General features: G+C 39.5%; 1 protein-coding gene across 1 annotated transcript in view; it reads left to right on the forward strand.

Annotated features, from left to right (window-relative positions):
• The window catches only part of plxna3 (plexin A3), a 312944-nt gene that overhangs the window by 262324 nt on the left and 26738 nt on the right, over positions 1-23882 (forward strand). Inside the window, 6 exon segments of the mRNA XM_028813391.2 lie at positions 3622-3758; positions 3884-4054; positions 5784-5877; positions 6052-6291; positions 17785-17928; positions 20986-21220. Coding sequence (XP_028669224.1) covers positions 3622-3758; positions 3884-4054; positions 5784-5877; positions 6052-6291; positions 17785-17928; positions 20986-21220 — 1021 coding nt within the window.

Consider the following 23882-nt stretch of genomic DNA (forward strand, 5'->3'; position numbering starts at 1 on the left):
ATATAGTATAATTAATAGAGTATAATGTCTAAACAAACGGATATAAGAATGGATTCTTTCCACAGGTCATCAAGCTCATAAACGGCTAATCTAGCTAGCCTTGCCCAATCTGGGTACACCCCTCCCTCCACAAATATCTTGCATTATTCTAACATACTGTATATCTAAAGAGTAATTCAGTTTTTATTTCAGTATTTCCTTCACTACTTTGCACTTTGTAAGCATCCTTTGTCTCATATTTATCTCAGACTAGCTGTTCCCCGTAACTCCACCCACGTGGTAGTGAACGAGGACAAACTTGAAAAATCAATAAAAAAAAATTTAAAAATATAATTCTGGCCAAGCGTAGATAGGTACGCTCCAGCATCAAATGTTGGCACTGTATCTGATCGTGTTCAGCTTCGGCAATCAGCAGCTACCCTCTAAAACAAACATAGCTGTGATCTCTCTCTCAAAAATGTCAAACGTTACTCTTTAACAATCTGTAGATGATAATGTCTGCTGAACAAACAGGTATCGCTAGCTAAGTGGAGGGAAGGTACACTTCAACATGTGGCGACAGGTAGACCGACTCAAACGGAGGCTGGCATGTGAGTGAGGAGGCCCCACCCGGCTCCCTACTCCTGAGGTCCCATATCACCCTCCTCTCAGCCCACACCCTCTTTCTCAGATTCGTGCAAATAAATCAGTGCCACAAGCAAACTATGATACTTAGCACAATGAGAAAAGTCGCAAAATCAACTGGAATGTTCACGCAAATTATAGAAAAAAACCCAATCTAAATACGTTAAGTCGTTCTTTCATGAAAAGCAAGCAGACACACATATGCTGGATTATAATATTATATATATATATATATCTTAATACATAATTCGCCTGCCTCCTCACTCACTCACTCATGTCTGTCCGAAGCCGAATGCGCAGTCCCCTTCTGCGCAGCTGCCCGAAAAACCTTACGAGACCGACATCCAACCCCAACATCGCGGCAGGTGGCGGATTTATGGCCGCAAAAATTCAAAGAGAAAGGCGACTTCGATTAAAGCTCTAGAGGCCTGAAAGGCGATTTCGACTACAGCTCGAGGCCTAATTACGCATTCTGATTCAATTACGCATTCATTCAATACACCTATATCAGGTTTGTGGTGCTTATACTTATTACTATTCCATATTGTACTGGAACATTCATCATTCAATATTATACTATAGGCCTGGAAAATTCATCAACTAACAGTACAAGCCTGTACAGTAATGAGTAAAGCGGACTACAATCATTACAAAACAACTTCTTCGTTACTTATCATTTGTTCTTCATACACTGCTGACACAAACTCGTGCCCGTTTCATCGTACGTTGTCAAAACAGGCTCTTTGTCTAGTATATATATATATATATATATATATATATATATATATATATATATATATATATATATATATATATATATACAGTATATATATATATATATATATATATATATATATATATATATATATACAGTATATATATATATATATATATATATATATATATATATAGATGTGTACTTATGAATTGTGTGTATGTCTGTCATGTAACTATACTTGAAGAGTCATCAGACAAACCGGAGTCAAATTCCTTTTTTACTTGGCCAATAAATGTGATTCTGATTCTGGTTTTTAGGCCATATCTGCAGCAAAAATAATAAGATGGACTTGTAGTTGTGTGTACCATATTAACCAACACAAGGATTTCACCCCCTAATGGGATACAAGGGGTCAAATTACTTCTTTACACAAAATTTCAAAAAAAGGGGATCAGTAATATAAGCATGTGGAGTGTCATTTTTTTGCTATTTCAAAGTTGGCAATCATGAATATGATAATATTTTTTCTATTTGATTCTTATCCTGTGGTCCTAGCCCTCTAAGAACCACTCCCAAAAGATTAAAAAATACAAACTTTCAAGCATAAGCATGTGATGTATCATTTTCAACTATTTCAAGGTCAGTGATTATGAATTTGATACTATTTTTGATTTCTGATCTATTACTAAGGATCTAGCCCACTATAGACCTCTATCAGAGGGTGACAAATGTCTGTTATAATTGAGAATATTTAGATTTAAAACATTTAAATTGAAGCACACATTTTAATATTTCAAATATTTGACGTAACTATTCTTGTTTATTATGAACTTCTACCTCAGGAAGTAGATTATTACATTTCTTAGGAACGTACCCAATTTAGGTGACTTGCGCTAATTCATACTTTTATTTATTATCGGGGAAAACTGCATTGTACATTGTATACTTCCAACATGCCTTGTCTGGGAAAGAAGAGGCTTTCTGAAATGTCAGCAGGTGGACAGTATTATAGAGCATCTCAAATATACCTCTACCATTTCTTGTGTTTTTCTGTAAAAGTAATTTTTAAAAAGGGATAGCAAAGTGATTAGCGCAGCAGGCTTAAAGCTCTCGGTGTGGAGTTTGCGCATTGTCCCCATGTTTGTATTGTTTTTCTCTTTTTGCCTCCTTATTCTAAAAACATATTTTATAGTTTCAATGCTGACTGTAAGTTGGCAAGGTTATTAATGAATGTGCCTTATGATGAACTTATATCTTATCCAGCTTTGGCTCCTGCCTTGTACCGAATGCTGACAAAATGGCCTTTAGGTTCCCATCATTCTGACCGAGTGCCAGGTCTGTAGACACAAGAGAGCAGGTGCTTACTATTGCAGCCATTTTCCTTGGGGTCTTTCAGATAAATGGATAAAACTGTGCCTACTAATGCAAAGTCAAAACATTTACAACATTTTGCTTTCGTGTCTGCTCCCTTAAATATTTTTATTCAGTTTTAGTAAATCAGCTTATTTTAGGTCTAATATTAATTGAGCATGATAGTGTTATTGCCGGCCTTTTTAGAAAAGATGGAAGTTTAATCTGTTATCGATCAATCTTTATTTTATATAGCACCATTAACAGGATGCAACAACACGAGGCGCTTAAAAGGGCTAACAAGATTACAGCACAATATCAAATTTAACAATTGAACAGTACAGTATTAGAAAAATATCATTTATTTTGTCTTTTTAGAGAGAAACAAATATCACTGTCATGTAATCAGGGTTTTACATTACCCAGCTATCTTTCCTGTCGTTTGCACAGTTTTGTACTGGATGTCAGATCAACATTCCACATTTTCCCTCGGGAAACCTAGTGTTGCTTTTAAGAATTCATATTTCATGATTTTTTTTTCCTTTCCATCACGTGAAATTGCCAATAATAATAATATTTTTTTTAATTCAGTAATTTTAATCTTCAGCAGAAGGTAAATTTAGTGCCTAGTAGCTACTTTGTATTCCACTCTCCCAGCCACACTGATGGAACTTAGCATATTTTAAATTACAGATGAATTGTTTTCCAATCGAGGAGGCTGCACCAAAGTCCAGACATTTGCGATATAAAATGTAATCGTATTGATTTGGGCTTGTCTAACCTTGCAATAATGAGCCAGGACGAAGCTGCCGACATCTTCCTCCTGGAAGATTGGTTGCCATGTCTCAACTAAAAATCGAAGATGACCAACTTCAGAATCACATTTGTATTTTCTCTTTAAACATAGTCTCTTTTCATCCTTTCTCCAGACTCCCACCTTCAATAAAGTGTGGCCAGAGAGGGGTCCTGTATCCGGTGGTACTCGTCTGACAATCTTGGGGAAGCAGCTGGATGCCGGCAGCTCTGTCACAGTTTTTGTAGGACAGGATGAGTGTCTGTTTATCAGGTAGGTACCCTTTTTGGGGTTCTGTGATTAAATGATTGAGCTCCAATTTATTCTATAATTGTGACAATAAGGAGCCTAGATATATGCCTTTTATTTATAATTCTCTTGTTCCTCCCTTTCATTAGGAGGAGCGTTCGAGACATTGTGTGTTTTACTCCAGCTTCCTCCGCTGGCTCAGGCCCCACTGTCGTCAAGCTGTATATTGACAAGGCTGAGGTGATTAATCCTGAGGTGCGGTATTTCTACACAGAAGACCCCACTGTGCTCAAAATTGAGCCAGAATGGAGCATTTTCAAGTAAGTAGTTACATGGCAAAGCTTGATTGTCCCCTCCTTGATGTTGTAAACTGGCAATTAATGTCAGCTGACTTGACTTAGGTGTCTTATGCTGATCTACGTATTTCACAAACACTGTTCTAGGTGACAGTTTTCAGCAGACTAACCCATCTTGGTCTCTTTAAGCTAAACGTATCTGGCAGCTTATGAAGCTCAAGGCACATTAGGAAAACTACATTTTATAGGGTCTGACTTCCACTCCTAAGGTTAAACATAAGGTTATGGAGAGCTCACAGTGTAGTTTTACTTTCAGCTTCTACACTGAAGTTTTTTCCAGTTCAAATGTGTGCAATAATGCAGGAGTGTCAGAACATAAACTAAAACAGATGTAAGGTTAGAGTGAATAACTCACACCCTTAACTTTCCAGTGTATTTAGGTGATGTAACCGATGACTAAAAATTGATATTATGCTAAACATTATACTTGTCTCATCCCTCCCTTTGTTTTGGCCCTTGATGATCAGCATCACTTGAGATTTATCTCTGCCTGCTATCTTGATTACTTAATCAGTCAATTAAACTTTATTTCTGCGGCATCTTTCTTGCTGAACACTATTGCAAAGCCATCATTAACAATATTACCTAAATGATGAAAAACCAGAGTATTGATTATCCATCAAGCAGTTCCTGCAAGTGCACTAGAGCCTCACAAAGAGAAAGATGTTTTAAAGGCTGAAGTGGTTTTTGAAAGTAAAGAAAGGGCTAAAAAAAATGAACAAGTTTCACAGTGAGTATTGTTTGCTTGTAATTGTCATTTATGGCATGCAATATAGAAGAGATAGGTCAGCTGGGACTTAAATGTTGAGGCAGATAGACATACATGGTGTAATATATGAAAGAATAAAAGGGAGATGGCAAAGAGCTGAGGGGCCAGCCAGTACCCAGTTAAATACTCGCAAACTAAATTAATAAATAAAAGGCCAAGTAAGTTTGGGAATGATCACGGACATTCTTGTCTGGTGACATCTCTTTTCTAAAGCATTTTTGTTGAGAATTTTTGGAGCTTCATGCTATTTAGAAATGAATGGCTACTTCTGGCTGATTAATTTTTTTTATTAGAAGAGGCAGGACCTTCGGGGATGAGCCGGTGGTGACGTCAGTGGACTTCATCGTCCAGGTTGGGGGCAACGGGAAACAGTCTGTTAGTGACTGCAGATTCCCAGACACTGGGTCAATGAATCCTTACTTTAACAGTTTCACCTGGATGCGACATTGGACATAATCTCCTAGTGCAATTCTTGAGGCACTTATTGGCCTAATCCATCCATATCAGTGCACTGTCCTGCTTTGGCAAGGATCAAGGCTGCCCCATAATTGCATAAATGATAGATGCTATTTGTCTAGACTCTGACTGCCTATACGTTCATATCACTTTTGGTTTTCAATTTGCACAATCACATTTGTTTGAATTCTAGTTTATTAGGTATGATGCAGTTCATGCCCCTTTCCAGATATCTAATTAGATGGTGGTGCGGAATAGGTTGCTGACTAGGCATACAACCTTCACACCTATTGGTCTGATAAATCTGATTGACACACAAGCCACCTAGTCAGTTTTTGCCCATTGAGTAAAGGGGGTGGGTGGGGGTATTATAATCACAATGTACTGAAGATTGCTTTGCTACTTACTTTCTCTAACTTTTGAAGGATGAAGTGTTAATAATGGGACACTCATTCTCATCTCTTTCAGCGGCAGCACTCCAATGGTTGTGATCGGTACAAACCTGCTAACTATCCAAGAACCAAGAGTGAGGGCCAAATATGGAGGCTTTGAGACCATAAACGTGAGGCACCTAACCTTCCCTTCCTTCTTCCTTATATGTTTTATCTGTTGTCTTACAAACCCATGGCTGTCTAGTGTCTTGTTATTGCACAGCTGATAAAACGTAATGGTTTATTTATTGTAAAAACAAAACTCTTTGGAGCCGCTAACAGCATTATTATTTTTTTCTCTACAGGAGTGCCATGTTGTCAATGACTCTGTGATGACTTGCAGTGCCCCTGGAATTTTGTACACAAAGAGACTGCCTCCAGAATTGGGTCAGCGGCCAGATGAGTTTGGCTTCATTTTTGATAATGTCCAGCAATTGCTTTCTCTCAATGGGACCCCTTTCATTTATTATCCAAACCCCTATATTGAGCCATTTGGCAATGCTGGGATCCTGGAGGTGAAGCCTGGTTCTCCTATCATCCTGAAGGTATGATCGTTATTTCTGCCTTTGTATTCTATGAAACAGAATAACAGGATATGCTTTAGTTTTGAGGTTGGTTGACTTACCTGAACAATCCTCTGGTGCTACTACAGTTTAGGAGACTATATAATTTGTATATCACTCTGTGACAGCTGATAGAACTGTAAGTTTACATTAGGCCAGAATCTGAGACAATGTAACCTACCTTTCCCATGTGATGCTTTCTTAGCTTTAATAGATAGGAGGTTAGGAACATTTAAATTGTAGGCTACCATTTAACTCTATTTTACTTAATTGTTAAATGGGGGTTAGTGCGCCCAGGCTTGCCTTTGGGCTGATATCCTCTACACTAACGCCTACCTTTCTCAATACTGAGTGCTCTATGAGAAGAAAGCACAGTGAATATCACAGTCATTTGTCTGTCTGAGAAAAACAAGCTGCCCACATAGTTGGATAAAACAGGACACTAATAGTTGTTTTACCCTGCGGCATCAGCTCAGAAACAAAAATAAAAAACACAGTTTCGCCAAAAAACACTGGCTTGGCATAATGTACAATTTTTTTCTGCAAAGAATAAATCTAACCTGTTGTACACCACACGTTGTTGTAGATTTAAAAGAATCACCACACTTTAAGATGAAGCATGATTTTCTTTGAATGGTCAGGGAATATCTTAAGAGGTATATTACAGCAGCTCATTGAAATGTGAAGAATAGGTGAGATCACCTCTAAGACTTTATGTCTCACTGATTTGAACCTTATGCTCTATAGCTTTATCTACAGATTCACTTCCTTACTCTCTGTATTTCAGTCTTTAGAGTCTCTTTTGAATTGGCATTGTGAAATATTGCACCACTGCTTTTTGGAAAAGGTAGTTTAGAAGATCCTGCATGTTAGTTTCATCTGTCTTCTCAAGAGAAACAAAAAGTAAAGACATCAATGCAGTGATGAGTTTTCTTTCACATTATGTGTAGAACAAATCTACAGAGGATCTGCCTAAATCTGATGTCGCATTAAATGAATGTCAGACTTCCCTCGAGCTGGTGATCTCATTGCCAGACCATGTCAATTTACATGATTGAAAATTTCTGGACCTTCCTGCACAGTACATACGCACCCCTTTTTGTGACAGCCAATAATGTAGTTTCTTGTGGAGCCAGCACTGTACAAAGGGTTTACAGGTAGAAAGATTTCAACCACAATCTCTGCCCTTTTTCTCCTTTTTTTCATTCTGTAGTAGTATGTAACGCATGAGATATCAGACAATCAAGCCTCTTTTCTGTTGTGTGAGGTCCAAAACACCCACGATTCTAATTCCACGTTATTGCATTATAGGAATTGGACTTCCTGGTGAGCATTTATTGGTTGTCAGCTCTCACGAACACAGAACTTGCCCTTGTGACTAAAGACAACATCAGACCTGTTTGATTTTTAGGTGTGTAAATCATGGAAAGTTGTAGTGAATCATTTGGTATGTCAGACTTGGAGACTGGCCTTCACAGAAGCTCGCTGCTGACTGCCTCTGACTAGCCAAGATTACGTAAATGAAGGTTACAACTAAAATTACATAATGTGACATAGCCTTTAGAGTCTAATATGCTTATGCTGTCACACCTTGAATATAGCAAATACAATTTTAATATGTCTGTCTATCTGTGGTGGTCCGTGTTGACTCCACCGTTCCTGGCAATTTGAATCTGGAACTGTCAATAACGAAACTGAGGATGAGCTAGACAAATGAGGACATACACAGTAAGCAAGGGTAGGTACGAAGTGCTTCAGTGCTTTTTTTTTTAAATAAGCAGTGTCCAAAAGTACAGTGCATCGATGAATGAATAAATAAATAAATAATAAAAGTTCCAGTGAGCATTATGGAAGTGAGAAGCAATAATTCTAAAATCCAAATAAAACGGTCATTCAAACCCTGATTAAATTATTCCCGCATCGAGATATTCCTCAGCCAGCCCAACGCATCTTTCACTTCAAGTCTCCCCGGCGGTCCTCCCAACTGATGTAAACGCCAACAGCTATGACCACTTCTCCCGACTCCTGTCTCACCTGCCTCATCTCCTCCAGGACGTGCACAGCCAGACCTTCATCATCTCACACAACAACGAGGTGCTACCTGGATCCCTGGGAGATTTGTTTCATGTTCCCACTCCTACACTGCTCAATGGGGACACCCCTCAGAACACCATTCACTTCTCTCCACTCGAGGGGTCCCGCTGCTTCTGGTTTCCTCATGACTGTTCACCTTTCAGCTGTCTTTTGGACCATCTTCTCTTGTCTCTTTCCATTGTTCCCCCATGATTTTGCCTTGCAGGCTCCCTTTATAGCATTGATCAGGTGTAGGTGCTGCCATCACCTGCTTTGAGATGAGAATGAAGCACTTGACTAATCCGCTTGCATTTGCACGTAAAAGCGTGATCAGCTAAGCACTCCAATCAACCTTGGAGCAGTGCGCGCACATTCCCATGTGCATCTGCTCCTGCCTAGAGCATGTATGTTCTGGAACTCCCGATTATTTATTTAAAATGCACAGAATCATGAACCTCTCTCATCACACTATCAAGTTAAGTATTAAACAGTATAGTGGATTCTTCCTCCAGAATTGATTTGTTAAAATCATTGAATAAGAAACGTTACAATGGGTTTGACTGTTTTTGTCAAACATGTACATAAAGTGCCACTTTTAAGAAGAAAATAGCCAGTCCACCCAGTAAAGAAGTCGGACCTTTGAAAAATTCACGTTTATCTACGTCTCTAGATGGTCACCCTTCCCTGGTGTCTTCTTTCAGTTTCTTTACTTGTGAAGTCAGCAGGATTGTTGAATTCAGTCATTTTTCTCTTGATGTCTATGAATCTCTTGTTCAGCACTGGCACAAAACTAATTACACAAATAAGGACTAATGGAAAGTTGGATAAAGAGAGGCGAGGACCTAGTAGGATGATTTTTTTTTTTTTAATTTACTCTAAGTGTAGTATTTATCAGGGCAAATTACTGGATCACACAAAATTGCATGTTTCTTTAGCAGGCATGTGAGAAATAGAGAAGTAATGGATGACAGCTTCAAGTCCTCTTTACTATTATTTAACCTCAGATGGGTATGCGCTTCATGGAGATGAGTAGAGAGCTGATCTTAGCATATGGCAGCAGGTCTATTATCACAGATACATCCATGGATGTAAATGATCCTTCTGTGTTGCATATTGTATTTGTTTTGCAAGAACTATCAATTATGGGAGAGAATGTCAGGTATGCTGACCTACTCTGTGAATTGCTCTTCAAGGGCAGAGTGCAGGCTGAAATGTTTAATGCATCTGAAGTGGATTTTAATAAAGTGGTTGAGTTTGTCTTAGACAGTGCAGGCTACCTATGTGATTCAGACTTTTACTTGCATTCTTAATGGCTTCTTCCCAAACGTAATATATGTAGGATGCAGTGCACAAATAGCGGCCTTGACACATAATAAATTGATTTTGAAATCCTTGTCAAAAAACTAAAATAATGTATCAGTGATCGGCATGTGAAAGTGATACGGTGTTGTGGCCAATAACAGCAATGCTAGCTTGCTGCGTGGGCAGCCAGAACTCTTCTTTAGCTCCGCAGTTTCAGTAACATGTGTATCAGGTCCATGGAGATGAGCACACGGTGTCAGGGATTTGTCATAGGTCCTCTGGATGCATCGGATGAACTTTCTTGGGTAGAGCGCTATCACTAACATGGATGCCTTTTGCTGGGGATAGCAAGATGAAGTGGGGAGATTAGGCAAAGCTGTTTGAAGTTCTTCATAATAGTACCAGTCCTATAGATAATTATGATCCATATTTTCTGGACTAGAGAAGTCTTTCTTTACTTCAGGCAGATGAGACATTTATGTATCCTGACGCTGACAAGGATATGAGAATGAGAGTTAGAAGATGAGCAAGCACAAATACCAATAATAAACCTGATTTCCAAGAGCATCTTTCCACAAGAGAGAAATATGCAAACTCAGTGGGTTTTTTTTTTTGCTTATGGATGACTATCAAGTGTGAATTCACTTCCTTTATCAAACATTTGATAAAAATATTTAAGCAATGCTATGACCATTACCTTGTATTTAATTGATTAAAAAGCCTTTGTTGTGACTGGTGTGAATCAAAAAACAAAGAGATTGTGAATAGTTGGGACACCCAAAGGTGATCCCACATAATTGGAGAAAAGGTTGGTACAGATAAACAAATAAATACAACAATTAGTTTGACTGTCCCAAGATGGTGTTGGAGCTGTTTATCAGGCAGGGCATGTTGAAGAAGCAGGTCCAGGAGGTCGGAGTGTATGAGTAATGTCACGGGTCATCGTTCATCAATCTTTCATTCTGCAGAGGGAGCAAGAGGAGAGGTATTAAGTGACAACGCCACCTTCTGACTTGAAGTAGAATTACTATTTGACAAGCCCTGAAGTTGTCCACTAAGCACACGTGTGTGAGACTAGACAGAGGCAACCATTGTAGTAAATAATTAGATAAAGACTCAATAGGTGAAGCACTAGAGTTCAAATATCCAGACTTGCATCACATGCCCTTTCATTGTTTTACTGGATTCAGGCATACAGAAGATATAGAAACAAAAATGTTTGCAAAAGGCTCAGAGAATTAAGCCTGCACTTGAGATCCTAGTATCCCATCCCATTTTTCAAAGGGCTATCTGTGCACTTGTCTTCTGATGCACAAGGCCTTCCTGGTGTTTGCATGGACACAAATTCATCTCTCAAACTGCCCTGTTATTCAGGCTCATGTGGCATCATAATGTCACTTTGTCATTGAGTAGGCTAGGCTTTTAAACCACACCCTTTTCTGTTTATTAAAGTGGCTTTTAAAGGCACCTTGTCCAGGATTTGTTCCTTCATTATTCCCAAAGCTTCGTAGATAAGCTCCACTCCCTGTAGGCCTAGAATGATAATAGATGGATATATGTAAAGTGAATCTTAGTGCAAATGAGTTGGTAGTTCAGCTAGGATTTCAATGCTTTTTTGATTTATCACCTCCAAGTGGCTAGAATCCTAGAATATAAACTGCAAGGTTTCCATTTCAATCCTTGTGTCTGACTTATTTTGTAATCCTCAGAAAATCACTTAACCACTCCGTGTTTCGACAATACAAATACAGTATATGTAAACAGTCATATTGTGGGTCTGTATGTACAGTATGAAGGGCTTTCAGTATGAGAAATCGCTGTAGAAGTAAAATATGTTATAATGTGTTTTGTGAGTCTTGAACTCAAGTGTGTGCATCATGTACAGTATGACATCCGTGAACTTTAACCAGAAATTTCCCCCTTAAAAGTTGAAGTCCATGTCTTGGCATTCTCTCTAGAATACTTTATTCTTTTTCCCCTATGATGCACCGATGCCCTTAAATCCTCTAAATGAAGGAAGTCTTTCAGGGCCCAGACGCAGTCAAATGATGGACTTTTCACGTCCTCTGTTTTTTTCAGGACCCTATTCAGAAAAGCTGACAGAAATCACAAGCAGAAAATACCTCAAGAGTTGAAGATGGTGCTGGTTAATGGCTAATGCTCTGTGCTTTGCAAAGAGATGAGCAAGAGATTTTAAAAAATTAAAAATAAAACACTAATCCTGAGAGCAGCATCTGAAGCAGTTTCAGCTTTAAGGGGATTATTATCACGGCATGAATTGGTATTAAACAGATGCTCTTGAAGTTGCCTCAGGGCTTCGGAAATGAGAGCTATATATTCCTTATTATTTATCCGTTGTCTCCTTAAACATCTTTGCGTCAATATAAACTGAATTAATGGGTTCTGCCTGGTGGATGGAAGTGCCTGGCCAAATTAATGCCAATGTGAGAGCCTTGGTATTCTACCTAAAGGCACTGCCTTTGATAAACACCCCACTTCTCCTGCTATCCTTCAGATATTACTGCTTGCTTTCCTGGTATTCAGCAGTAGGTGAAAAGATTCTATGCTTTCAAAGCGACGCCATAGGCTAAAGCTGTTCTTTGCAAATTTTATGTGGCTTTGATGAACTTTCATTAGAATTTTATTAAGAGTAAATCGAACAGCAAGACTTGGTCCATGCTGGGCGTGGTTGGGTTTGTTTCCTTCGGTCAATACTCTCACCTCCTAAGTCAATGCCACGGTATGTGAACCATGGTTTTGCCAGCCATATAGAGAGTGGAAAACAAGCCTCTTAAGCCAAAGTAGAACTATATTTGAACTCCATTACATAAGCAGCACACTGGAGGAGTGTCCACCACAAGTTATAACTCAATTCTTTCAACAACCATTCTTTGAAACGTATCGCATCAGGGAAGACACTAATTTTCTGCTGACCTATTGAAGTAGATGAGAATCCAATCACGCTGACATACTGTATGTGTCCATTGCCATTAAAATAAAAGCAGCACACTTCTTTTTTTTTATTCACAAACACTTTTCTGTCAAGTCGACATTCCAGAGAACTAATTCCTCTCTCCCAGTCGAGCGCTTTAATCTGCTACATACGTGTGTTAAGAGACTGCCATCTGACCTGAGGTATTCTCACCTTGCCATGTTTGGTATTAAATCCCATCAAGCAGCACGGACCTTGGAGAGCCTTTGTTCGTCTGAGCTTTGGGCTGGTGGAATTCTGTCGAAGCAGCTGTGTTTGTTGCAATGTGTTCACTCTGCCGACTCTGGCATTTCCTCATAATGACATATGCAGTATTGTGCAGGCTGAAGCGCGTGATCTACATCTGCTCAGTAAATGAAGCAAACTCGCATTCTGTGCAAGGTGGAGCGTATCTGTTTTGTCTTTTCCACCCAGACATCAAGTCAAAGCTGTAATGTGATTAGTCAGAATGTTTTATGGATAATAACTAGGCAAAGGCCATCATGGATACAGAGTGACCAAAACACTTTCATGTTCTAGTAATATGGTCAAAGAAAAGAACCAAATAATAAATGAAACACATCAACAAAACCCTGAAATCTGAACTGCTGTGTCCTGAAAGAATTTTATAATTCTGTTGCCTTGGCATTTGCTAAAGGTCAGGTTTTTTGAAGAATAAATACATAAATAAATAACAACAAGAACTAGAGAATCCAGCTTTCATTGTCAGCACATTCCCCTTTGACACCACAGGCCTCCATTAGTACTGTTTGGCACATGCTTAGTACAGGCCTGCAGGGCCTTCAAGAACTGTTTCCCAAGACAATCACGTCCGCTGTGCTCCTAATCGCTCAATAATAAGTGGAATTTCCGTAATAATTGGCTGAGATGGTGGTCTCAGGGAGAGGGACCTGTGGGTGATCTCATCATCTGAGCAACTCCGCATGAGTCTCCAAAGCATGGCAGTTTTCTGCATCATGGATGACATTGGAGGACAGACAAAGAAATCCGCAAAGCTGCATAATTTATCTGCTAGTCTTTATTCCCATTGTCTCCCTTCGGGGCAAAAGAAAAAAAAAAGAACATGCAAAAGGCAACAAAGGTCAGTGGGTTCATCTAATTATAAATGATCTGTAATAATGGTCCATTTTTTTGTGCCTTGACCACTACACATGATTTGAAACAGAGCAGATTTTACACATATTTCATTAGTATCTGTAATGTAACTTGCTACCGTCTTTGTCAAGAAAAGTGCATAAAAGTGTAGTGGAGGTAAAAAAAATTTTAAAAATCAGTTCAATAGTGTATCAGATGCATACAATTCTCGCTTTGTTCTTCCTGCAAAATGTTTTGACTAACCTGATTAGACTGAAGTTCTCCTATCAGATACTTTCAAACACCCACCTTTCCTCCATTCTTGTTGCATTAGAATCATCGTACATTGCTCCCTTTGGAACTGCCAAGAACTGACTGTGTTGTCCTTTCTTGTATCTAGTAGGTCTTCTGGTCCTCCCCATTTCAATGCTAGATGTCTTTTTAGATGGTACTAGTGCCGAGTAAGTGAGTGGTAGAGAAAACGTTTGGGTCGTTCCAATCTTCAACAGCTCACTTCCTCCTTGAGATGGACTTTCCACTGAGCTAGCTTTACCTTCTTCACAAGCTCTTCCACCTGACCAGTAAAAGACTTCCCACAATTGTAATCTGGGTATTGAGGTCTTCATTTCTTGAATCCAAGGTTTCCTTTACTTGCTTAGTGATATACAAAGAAATCAGCAAAACTGGAAACATTTAAAGCCACTTTTATTTTCCCAGTCTCTTCTTGCAGCTTCAAAGTAGTTTGATTTTTCTTGTTAATTCTTCCTTTCACACTGGGTGAAGGTCAAACCATAAATCTCCATAAACTTTCACTTTCATTGTACCTCTTAAAAAGAAGAGTCCATCCTTGTTGTCCATTCAGCGAAGTGACCAACCTTTATTTGCCCGGGCAAGAAATGTCAAGACACATAAAGCTACCTCAACAGTGACTTCCAATAACTTAAGAAGAAGGAGTGAAGGGGTAGTTGAATCATAAAACCAATAAATATATGCAGTGTGGGCTGTCTGTACAAAGCAGGACTATAATGAACAGAGATTAGAGACAGGATTCAGAACATGTAAAAGGACCACAGTTTGGCAACAGGGGTTTAGTGGAGGAATCAATAGACGTAGTATCTTACAGCCCCAGGGACCTGAATTTGATTCCTGGCATGGTCACTGTCTCAGCTGAGTCTGCACATTTTTCAATTGTCCTTGTAGATTTTTCTCTAGCTATTCAATTTATGTCCCACATCCCAGAGTTATGAAGGATAGGTTAATTAGTAATGTTATGTACGTGTGAGGGTTTGTGTGGTTTACAATGCACTGGCATCCTCTCTGGGGATGATTTCTATTGTCTCTTATCTCTCATAATGTTGAAATGAGAAACACGAAAAGGAACAGGCTTTTCAGTATACAGTGAACTATACAAAGTCTCTCAGCAATATTATTTTTATACTTGTCTTTGTTTTGTTAAGTTTTAGAGAAAGTTGGAGTTATCCTGACAGAGCACGGTGAAGGTAGGGACCAACTATAAATAGTGCAGCAGTCCCATACAAGGCCCACTCAGTACTACCGTACACTGAGCTGCATAGCTGCACCAATCAGCCTGATATCTCAAGTTTGGACAATGGGAGGAAATTGGAGTCTCCAACAGAAACCTTTACCGACACAGGGAAATGATACAAATGTCACACAGGAATCTCAGTCAAAGATTGGACCTGAGAGCCAAAAGTTGTAAAGGGGTGATACTTCTTGGTGCTTGTAACCACCTTCTGTTGGGTAGACTGCAGTTTATCAGACTCAAGGATTGTGTCTCTGATACAGATGTGAACAACACTGGAGCTCCACAAGGAACAGTCCAATCTCTTGTTATATTCACTCTGTATACCTCCAACTATAAATATAACACCAGGTCATGTCACTTGCAGAAATTCTCAGATGATTCTGCACTTGTGGGGTGTATCAATAAAGGGCATGAGACAGAAGACAGAAGTCAGGTGAAGAACTTTGTTTCTTGGTACAGAAGGAATTGTCTGCAACTTAATATCATCAAAACCACGGAACTGGTTATTTACGTTTGACGTACCAAACAGCCTTTATTATTTAATTTTCTGGGAGAGGATGTAAAGGTGGGGCACTCCAAAAAGTACTTGGGGGTCTGCATTAATGGCAGGTTGAACTGATCTTGTAACACAGAGGAACTATATGAGTAAGATCAGAGCAGGATCTTCTTTTTTAGTAGACTGTGTTTCTTTAATGTGGGTTCTTTAATGTAGTGATATCCTTTATACTGTCTACAACTCTGTGATGGCTAAAGCGATTTTCTAGACTGGGCCGGTAACATCACTTCAGGAGAGGCACATCATAATAACAAACTGATCAAAAAGGCAGGCTCATTTATTCATTCTGGGCCCCCTGGTGTTAGAAAAAAAGGAGAAAATGAAAACAAAAGAGAGTGCCATTTTGAACAATGCTGGACATTCTCACTCTGACACAGTAACACTGAGGACTTTCAGCCAATACATTATTCAGAAGAAATGGTTCACGGAACGCTATTGGGTCCCCTTTATACTAACAGCAATACGTCTGCATAATGCCTCAAAACTCAGAAGTTTTCTTTCTTTTTTGTTATTCTTGTCTCTGTTCATGGTTTGCTCCTCCCTAGCACCTGAAACTACCAGGATAGGCTTCAGTTCCAAGCAACCCTGAGTAAAATTTGCAATCGCTTAAACTCCATGGTTGATGTTTTAAATGTTAAAGCATGGAGACATGGAAGTACCAGATTGTAAACTGTATCACCTCCTGCTAATCATGTTGCAAATGCTTCTCCATGGAGGTTAGGTTGCATACTGTTGTTGGTGTCCAAAAGTGCCCCACATGTACTTTTTCAGAGGCTAAAAACACAGCTCAGCAGCGCAGAATGTGACATAGACATTCTTGAGAGGTGCTGTCCTGTTGAAAAACCACACTAGCCATGTATTCCTCAAAAATATGCCAATTTTGTTTATGTTGTCTCCTCGTGATATCCTTGCTGCTTCTGTTTAGAAGCAGGAACTACCAGCTTTCACAGGTTATTTCACATACCATGATTTACAATGTTCTGGCTTTGGATAATTTTGTTTGTACTGTCGCTCTGTAAAGGTAATATGTGTCCTTAGACCATACTAAAGACCAGACTCTTTTGCCCCTTAAATGGTACATAAAAAGAAAGAAATTCAAGCAGTGGGGGAGAAAATTGCACTTAGCTTCACTTTTTATATACTGACATAAGTTTCAAGAGCAAGCAGCTGCAGAGTGCAAAGAAAGCAGTGCACCATAAAAAAAAAATCTCTGCATTTTTGGTGAGGATTAAAATAAGCAGGCATCTTATCCATGTTGAATCTTTTTGTCTAGTCACCATCAAAGAAGCAGTAAATTACAAGGGGTGTCTGATGGGAAGTGAGCCTCCCTAGGAAGGAAGTTGCACAGCACAATGTCATTTTAGGATTTTTCAATGTAATCTACCTGAAGCTGAAAACAAATTCCCCACCGATGTTCCAACTTCTGGATACATTTGGAAAAAAATGAAACTTTTTGTGAGTCGCACCACTGCACCACCTCATAAATGACAGCATCATCTGTATCAAAATGGCAACCATGCAAGAGGACAGAACTATTGTGAGGCAACAGTTCAAAGTTGCACACGTGCCACGTTTCCACTATCGTGTGCACTCTGTGTGGTGGACTGTTGTCGTGATGAAAAAGAACTCCATGGGATAACTTTTCAGGATGTTTTTCAGCAATGGCAGGCAGGAGAAACAGTTACCAGATAGAAAGTTTGTATGACTTTCAAACAAGATCAGGTCTACTTAAGAAAAGAGATTCATGTACCTAATGTTACTCCTTCATAGATAGACTCACTTCCCATCAGAAAGCCCTTGTACAGCTTTTGTCTCTAAAAACACCCATTAGTCCTGAATTTATAAATGGTAACTAGCCAGTCATGTATTATAAAGGACCACTATTTTCAGCTAATCTAACTTCTGTTTCTTTTACTCCTTTGTTGTGCCCAGGGCCGCAACTTAATACCCCCTGCTCCTGGAAACACCAGATTGAACTACACTGTACTGATTGGAGAAAAGCCATGCCACCTAACCGTGTCAGAATCTCAGCTTCTTTGTGAATCACCAAACCTCACTGGCGAGCACCGCGTCACGGTAAGAGAGTAACTTGTGCACAAAAACTAATTCAGTCGCTCTCCATCAGATGTGTATAGTGCCTGTTGAATGGCAAAACATAGTACTTTGTAGGGGTCCTCACGAGCCTAGAAATTTACTTCACTTTCTGACTTTACTTTCTAGTATACTCCAAAAAAAATGTAAACAGGCCTCGAATGAAAACTGCCTAGTGCAGAATGTGTAAATGGACCACAGCCTGGCAAACTCTTTTCTCCCTGCATGCAGAGTTGATTGCCCCTCTTAGGTCAATCAGCACTTCAGTGAACAACTGCACATTGTCAGTCAAACAAAGTGAAATGAGGTCAGGCCGAAGGAAAAACTTTCAGTCAAGTCTTGTGCTGCTTTTCAAGTCTTATCTTACAGCAGCAGGGGAATGCATTTCAAATGAAACGCGGTTCTTTAGTGCCGATTAATTGGAAAGAGTGCAAAAATGAATCAGTCGTCAGCTAACCACATTCCTTCTGTGGAGGGAAAAAGAAAGAGAGAAAGGAAGATTGACAGACGTGCTGAAAGAAAGGCATGTACCAGGAGCCGACACCGAGGCCTGTCACGTCGGCCTTGTTTTTCACTTTGTTCTTTCACGCTCTCCAGTGCCAACGAAAAGACGTCCTTCATGTGAGAAGTGCTGTGCTTTGTCAAGCACAGGGTTTGTTCCCATTTGAAGCAAATATCAGGGGGTCTTGGCTCTTTCCAGCCTGGAAACGGCTTGATAACTCCTGTCTTGGCTCAGCTCTTAGCTCCCTTTAACCCCTCCTCTAAAGCGAGATGATCTAGAGGTCACTTTGCCACTTCTGAGCTTTCACACAGGCATGCGTGAACGAGTCAGTCCTTGTACCTTTTAAACTTTCTCCATCACTTAACATTTTAGCTTGTGCATAGAGAATACACAGAGCCTTGCCTATCTCCCTTTGGATCTGTTGCTTTGCAGCACAAGGCAACAACACCCCGGTGCCCACAAACATCAAACAACGTGGCTTCTTTTTTTTTTTGTTAGCTTGTTAGTGAGTCGCCAGCTCTGGGCCTTAGTCCAGACCACAAGGGCCTTGGTCTCCTCAAAGTCTTCTCACAGAAATGCGATTCATTAAGCTTGCTTTGTTGTTTAATTGGCGTGAACTCCCATAAGTAGACTGTTAATGGGGAAAAAGGGGGGGTGGGGGAGCAGTGGAGATATTTTTATTCAGTAATTAACTGCAAAGAGAAGGCTAATGATGGTGCTCTTAGAGGTGACACTAGTGAGGGAGCCCTCAGGAAGGAAGCCTCACTTTTTGTGGATCTGAATTGATTCTTCTCCTATTAAGAAATGTACAGTACACTTGAAGAAAGAATTTCCAGATTTTGGCTGAAAACGCCCCGTTGGTAAGTTGGATACTCTTCTGCCTCTCCCTTCGCCCACTTAAGGCCCATTTATACCTAGCGTGTCCATATCACTCTGAGGGTCTACTAGGGTGTGCATGACATAAAATTTATCAGCAGTCCATTGGCGAACACATCACTCATGGATTGCATGGTTCTCTGCATACCTGTGCACATTGACTATACATGCACTAGACAATAAAACATGAGTTAATTCAAGTAAAAGTTGTGTAACGTATTCATCGGCAATAGCCAAGTGTGCACAAATTCATGGCGAGAAATTGCCTGGACCCTTTGGCAAAGATAAAAGTTTGTGCAGGCAGAAATGGAAATATCTTTGAGATCAATATGTAAAGGCAAAGAGAAAACTTCGGGGGAAAATCCTGGGGATTTTGATATTGCGCAGTTTTGCACACTGAATGCTTGAACTGTAAACCGACAAGTGTGTGCATCCTGTCTGTGCGACCATACTGTATAAATGGGCCTTAACGCTACCTCCATAAGTGAATACTGATAGATTTGACAAAAGACGAGGGCCTCTGCCGTTTAATTTTAAATGGTGGCTCTGAGGCTAGGGATCTGCTTCGAATCCCGTAAACACCAGAAGTGGCTGTACTCTGTTGGGCCCTTGAGCAAAACCCTTAACCTGCATTTGCTTCATCCTGGGTAGGACATTAATCTGCATCCAACCCTGCAATCAGGTCCTCCAACTTGGGGGTTGGTGGCTGGATTGGCACTCCAGCTGCTGTAAAAAAAAACCTCACACTGTTCCAGTGTGTTGCTGAGGTGTCCCAATCCAAGTGGTCTGTCATGTGGTGGGTGTGGCAATGCGCTATTATTGCATCCTCCCAACCTCCCACTCTCGTCTTTGTGACCCTGATATTGTGTAACCAAGCATCTTAAGCTTTTCTGTACCTTCTACTGCCAAGTTTAGAATTACATATAAACCCTAAAAATAAGAGTTTTACATTATAAGTGCCTAATGAACATAAGAAACATAACAACTCAGTCCAGCAGTGACAATTCAGTCCAGCAGGCTCATTTGTGTAATTAATAGTTAAGCTGTCCCAATATCTTATCCATATAATTCTTAAAGGATGTCAAGATTTCTGCTTCAACTGCATGGCTCAATAGCTTGTTCTGGATTCCCACAACTCTGCATAAAGAAGTGCTTTCTAGCTTCAGCACTAAATGTACTAGCTCTTATTTTCCATTGGTGTCCTCTAGTACGTGATTCACGCTAAGTTGAAAGAATTCTGCTGGATCTATTTTAACAATGTCTTTGAGGATTTTGAGAACCTGGATTAGGTCCCCATATAATCTCTTCTGTTTGAGATTAAACAGGAGTCTGGCAGTGTACGGCATGTCTATAAGTCCAGGTTGCCCTCCTCATGCACAGTTTCAAGTGTTGCTATGTCTTTCTTGAAGTGTGGTGACCAGAATTGCACATAATACTGCAGAGTGAAAACCTGCTCAGCTCCCTGTCATTTTCCTTCTCTTGCCATTATGGCCTAGGGTGATCTCTAAAAACTCACTGTCTTAGTATATGTTTTGCTCTTTTAGTACCACAGTGAAAAGAAATGCAATTAAAGACCAAAGTCAAGTTCAGTTTTGGGATTGTGAGTTTACCTAATATCTGCTGGTGCAATTGAAGTCTATTAATGATGCTTGTTTCTTCTCTAGATCCAAGTAGGAGGGCTAGATTTTTCTCCAGGGATACTGCACATCTACTCCGACAGTGCTCTCACACTGCCCGCCATCATTGGCATTGGTGCTGGAGGTGGAATCCTGCTGATTGCCATCATAGCTGTACTCATTGCATATAAGCGTAAGACAAGAGATGCTGACCGTACACTTAAGAGGCTGCAGCTCCAAATGGACAACCTGGAGTCACGGGTAGCTCTGGAGTGTAAGGAAGGTGAGGACACTATTCTGTAGAGATCTTGCTAAAAAGCAGGCAATACACCTTAGTCTCTGTGTGGAACCTGCATCTACTCCCTGTTTCTTTTTAGGGGTTTTCTGTTAGTAATTTACTTTTTTCTGTCACATAGCAATGCTAAATTGGCCTTCTTGGACTGAGTATGCCCCGCTGTGCCAAGAAAGGCCCTGGTCTTCTGTAATCCTGATCTAGATTACACAGATTCAAGAACGGAAGCCAACTAATGTAGCATTCTCCACAAGCTGTGTTTCCTATTTCTTTAAAGTTGTTCATGCAAATGAGACCTTACTTTAACAAGTCTTAATGTTGCAATACTCCTTACCTTTTGTATCATATGCCACCTTCAGACTTCACACCACATTGCTTATTCTTATTTTAGCTTTGTTAGTCATTCACAACTAGGGAGTAGATATTTTTTTTCTGACTTCCTGGTGACATTCAGAAGGTCCATCCAAGGACAGTTCATTTAGGCAAACATGTTGAAGAATTTTAATTTCAAGTGATGTATTTAATGATCATTCAGTTGTAGCTGTCATCTCTGTTATTTCAGGCACCACGGTTGCTCAGTTAGTCAGATTGATGTATGAAAACATTTTCAGTAATGCTGAACTCCGTTGACACATAGCAGCATCATGTGTCGGGCTCAGATGTGTTAAACTATGTGGCAGCAGATGAAATGCCTGCATGATATACTTTCTATTGACTAGGTGTTGATTTGAAAAAAATTGTGTTAAATTGTTAAGAGCATTTTTTCTTCGTATAATATTTTAAAGCAAATGCATGTGAAGAAAGATGGGGTTGAAAAAAATGAGGTGATAAAGGAAAATGTGAAGAGCTCTAATTGTATGTTTAAAGCTTAAATTTTTAAGATTGCAGATTTTACGGATTCTGAATTGTTCTACTGTTAAGCCACTTGATTTTTTTTTCCAAAACAAGAAGTTTTCAGATGTGTCATTCAGGTGTCCAACACACTTTGTGAGATGGTAGTGTTTGAAGTTTGTGAATTCTGAACAAAAACTGATATTTTGGTGGGTGCTCTAAAACTAATTATAAAGTCCCCCTCCACTGGCTTTTATAAAACTCATGTCAAATCTTCTCTTTCTTTTCTTTTGGAACAATGATTGATGAAAATGTCTCCAAGAAAATATTTTTTTTGTAATTTATGACTGTGTAATCATTAAAACATAAATGCAGTGATTTTGTTAAGGAGCAGTTTAGAAAGTCGGTGTCAGCTGGAGTTGTGCATACAGTGGCCTACAAGCAGAACCCAACAGCATTACTCAAATGAATTTAAAAGTTTCTTGGTGAACTTTCCCCATAATTCACAGAATGTACACATTGATATTTTGTCTTTTCAGTTATCTTTTACTGGTCTACAAAAAAATATTTTTGTTTGCTTCTGGGAACTTCAGAGCAGCTCTTTATTAAGTTTTTTACACTGATTTCATATATGAAATCGGAATTAAGCCAGCACGTCAGGTTTTTGAAATACACATCATTGATTTTTTTACACTTTTGAATATCAATATAATATATCAACACGATATCTGGAGTTTGGACTATGTCCCACCAAAATTGTTTTCATGTGTGTATTCTGAAAACAAACCAGAAGACGATACCAGAGACATGTTAAAGCATATTTATGTCAATTTACCTCAAAATAAAAGTGAGGTCAGCGTGCCCAAAAATGTTGGAGGCACTCGCTCTTGCACTTGTACTGCACATCAATCTCTCTTTGCAAGAACCAACAGTAGTCACCCATCATGCTCGGAGTGAATTTTTCCCAATATCAGTTTTCCATCACTTTTATATCTTGATCAAATCTTTCCCCATGCTCATCTCTGACATCGCTTAGATTTGGTGGAAAAAAGTTGAGATGAGAATATAAAAAATGCGTCTTCAGTGACATTCTGGCTCCCGTAAGCTAATATACTTTCAGCAGGTTCTCCACAAGCTCAGTGTAATTCTCTGCTCTGTAACTGTCAATAAAATTCTGGACAACGTGCATGAATGAGGGCGCTGAGTCAGTTGGCTTCAGTTTCCTTTTGAACTCATCATCAAGCATCAGTTCACGTATATCAGGGCCAACAAAAATACCTTCCTTAATTTTGGCTTCACTTTTCTCGAGACCAAACTTATTTCTTAAATGCTGAAACGCAGCGCCTTTACTGTCCAGTCACCCTAGTTGTCCAAGACCTGGAACATCATAACTTTTTCCAGATTTGGAGTCACCAAGTGAAATTTGTTAAAGTACAGATGAAAGAATCCCAGAAGCAAAATGCTTGTTGACCAGTGTTATCTGCCATCCCTCAGGATTATTTAGTGGCACCTTGATTAATTTGTTGATTTTTTTGCATTGTGCAACTCAAAACTCTACTTCTGAAAACAACATGATACTGGAATTACTAATTTATTTTTTAATAATTATTATTTGACTGTTTTTTGTGATGAAAGCACATTGTTTTAGGCCAAACACTATTTCAAGAGGTACATTTGGACTGATCAATGGCTAGTTGGAATCATTGTTAAATCACTGTCTACTGCACTCTGTAATTAGTTATGTGCCTGTGCCCATTATAAAAGAACTGCTGATTGGGAGTATCTACAGCGATAAATGGAGGAGCGCTGCCCAAATGGAGAA

This window comes from Erpetoichthys calabaricus, chromosome 11, assembly GCF_900747795.2.
Source record: "Erpetoichthys calabaricus chromosome 11, fErpCal1.3, whole genome shotgun sequence".
Taxonomy (NCBI): domain Eukaryota; kingdom Metazoa; phylum Chordata; class Cladistia; order Polypteriformes; family Polypteridae; genus Erpetoichthys; species Erpetoichthys calabaricus.